At 66.2% G+C, this 1,286-nt stretch overlaps 1 protein-coding gene across 1 annotated transcript in view; it reads right to left on the bottom strand.

The window, feature by feature from the left end:
• The window catches only part of EMIHUDRAFT_113715 (hypothetical protein), a gene marked incomplete at both ends in the record, with an annotated part of 10,138 nt that overhangs the window by 5,361 nt on the left and 3,491 nt on the right, over nucleotides 1-1,286 (bottom strand). Inside the window, 3 exons of the mRNA XM_005781964.1 lie at nucleotides 24-255; nucleotides 349-962; nucleotides 1,070-1,234. Coding sequence (XP_005782021.1) covers nucleotides 24-255; nucleotides 349-962; nucleotides 1,070-1,234 — 1,011 coding nt within the window. The remainder of the gene's footprint in view (nucleotides 1-23; nucleotides 256-348; nucleotides 963-1,069; nucleotides 1,235-1,286) is intronic.

Raw genomic sequence — 1,286 nt, 5'->3', positions numbered from 1 at the left:
GTCTCGGTCTTGATCTTGAACACCTTGGCCGCGGAGAAGGGAGGCCAGCTTGGAAATGCGTCCATCGTCGTTTCGCCCCAGAAGCCATGCTGAAGGTAGCCGTCCAGGCACTCAGCCTCGAGCTTCTGCATCTGGTTGCACCCTTTCGGGAAGAGCAGCTCTCCCACACCCTTCACGTCGCCAAAAGTCTTGAAGGGGTGGAGCCCATTACTGAACGCGTACTCGTGCTTCGGGTGCCTCGAGATCTTTTCGTACCTGTGGGGTGCGGAGGCCACGGTCACATGGGTGGAGGTGATATGGAGCCGTGAGCGCGCATGCGCACGCACGCGGGCAGGCGGGCGGGCGCACATGGTCACGAGCATGTCCTTGAGGTAGAGGTGGTCGTTGCGATACTGCTGGTACTCGGAGCCCTCCGCCGCCTCCTCCGCCGCCTTCCTCTCCTCCTCCTTGGCCGCGATCTCCTCCTTCATCTCACGCTCTCTCTTCATCTTCTCTTCTCTGGTGCTCTGCAGCTCCGCCTTCAGCCGCTCGTACTCCTTCTTCGCCGCCTCTGCGCCCGCGCTGCCGTCGGCCAGCTGACACGTCTTCTTGTGCGCCTGCAGCTCGCGCTCCTTCTGCGCCAGCGCACTGCTCATCAGCTCGGTGAGCTCGTCGGCGCCCCGCTGCATGAGATCGCGCTCCTTCCGCGCCTCGCGCTCCTTCTCCTCCGCCGCGCGCTGCTTCTCCTGCGCGACGAGAGTCTGCTCCTCCTCCTTGCCGAGCCGCCTCGTCAGCTCCTCCACCTTGATCCGGTGCTCGCGCAGGCTCGCGTCGCGCGCGGCCTGCGCCGCCTCAAGTGCGAGCCGCTTGGCCTCCTCCTCCTTCGCCTTGGCCACCGCCGACTCCCTCTCCTCGTTGGCCGACTCCATCACCCGCTGCATCTCCTGGTCCCGCATCTTGGTCGCGTCCGCGATCTTCATCTCCTGCTCGCGCAGATTGACCCAGCGTACGCGCATGCGCTCGCCCCACCGGCCGTTGCCCACGAGCCCGGCGGCAGCTGCGCGTGCCCCGGCGTGCCGAAGGTAAGCACCGCGTCCCCGGTGAACGGGCCTCGGTAGACTGGGCACTGCACGTCAGGTCCCCACTTGCCGAAGCGAACCTTCAGCTTTCCGGCCGAGTCCTCCAGCACTCCCTTGATGCCCGAGATGTACAGCATCGGCGGCCACGAGACGGACTCCGTCTTCTGCGCCGCCGCCTTGGGGCCACTGCCGGGCAGCACCTCGGGCAAACGAGTCGTCTCGCGCAGC

The sequence above is a fragment of the Emiliania huxleyi genome (genome assembly GCF_000372725.1).
Source record: "Emiliania huxleyi CCMP1516 chromosome Unknown EMIHUscaffold_197, whole genome shotgun sequence".
NCBI classification, from domain to species: Eukaryota; Haptophyta; order Isochrysidales; family Noelaerhabdaceae; genus Emiliania; species Emiliania huxleyi.
Note: the sequence above shows the minus strand (reverse complement) of the source record. Positions and strands in the feature narration are given on the sequence as shown.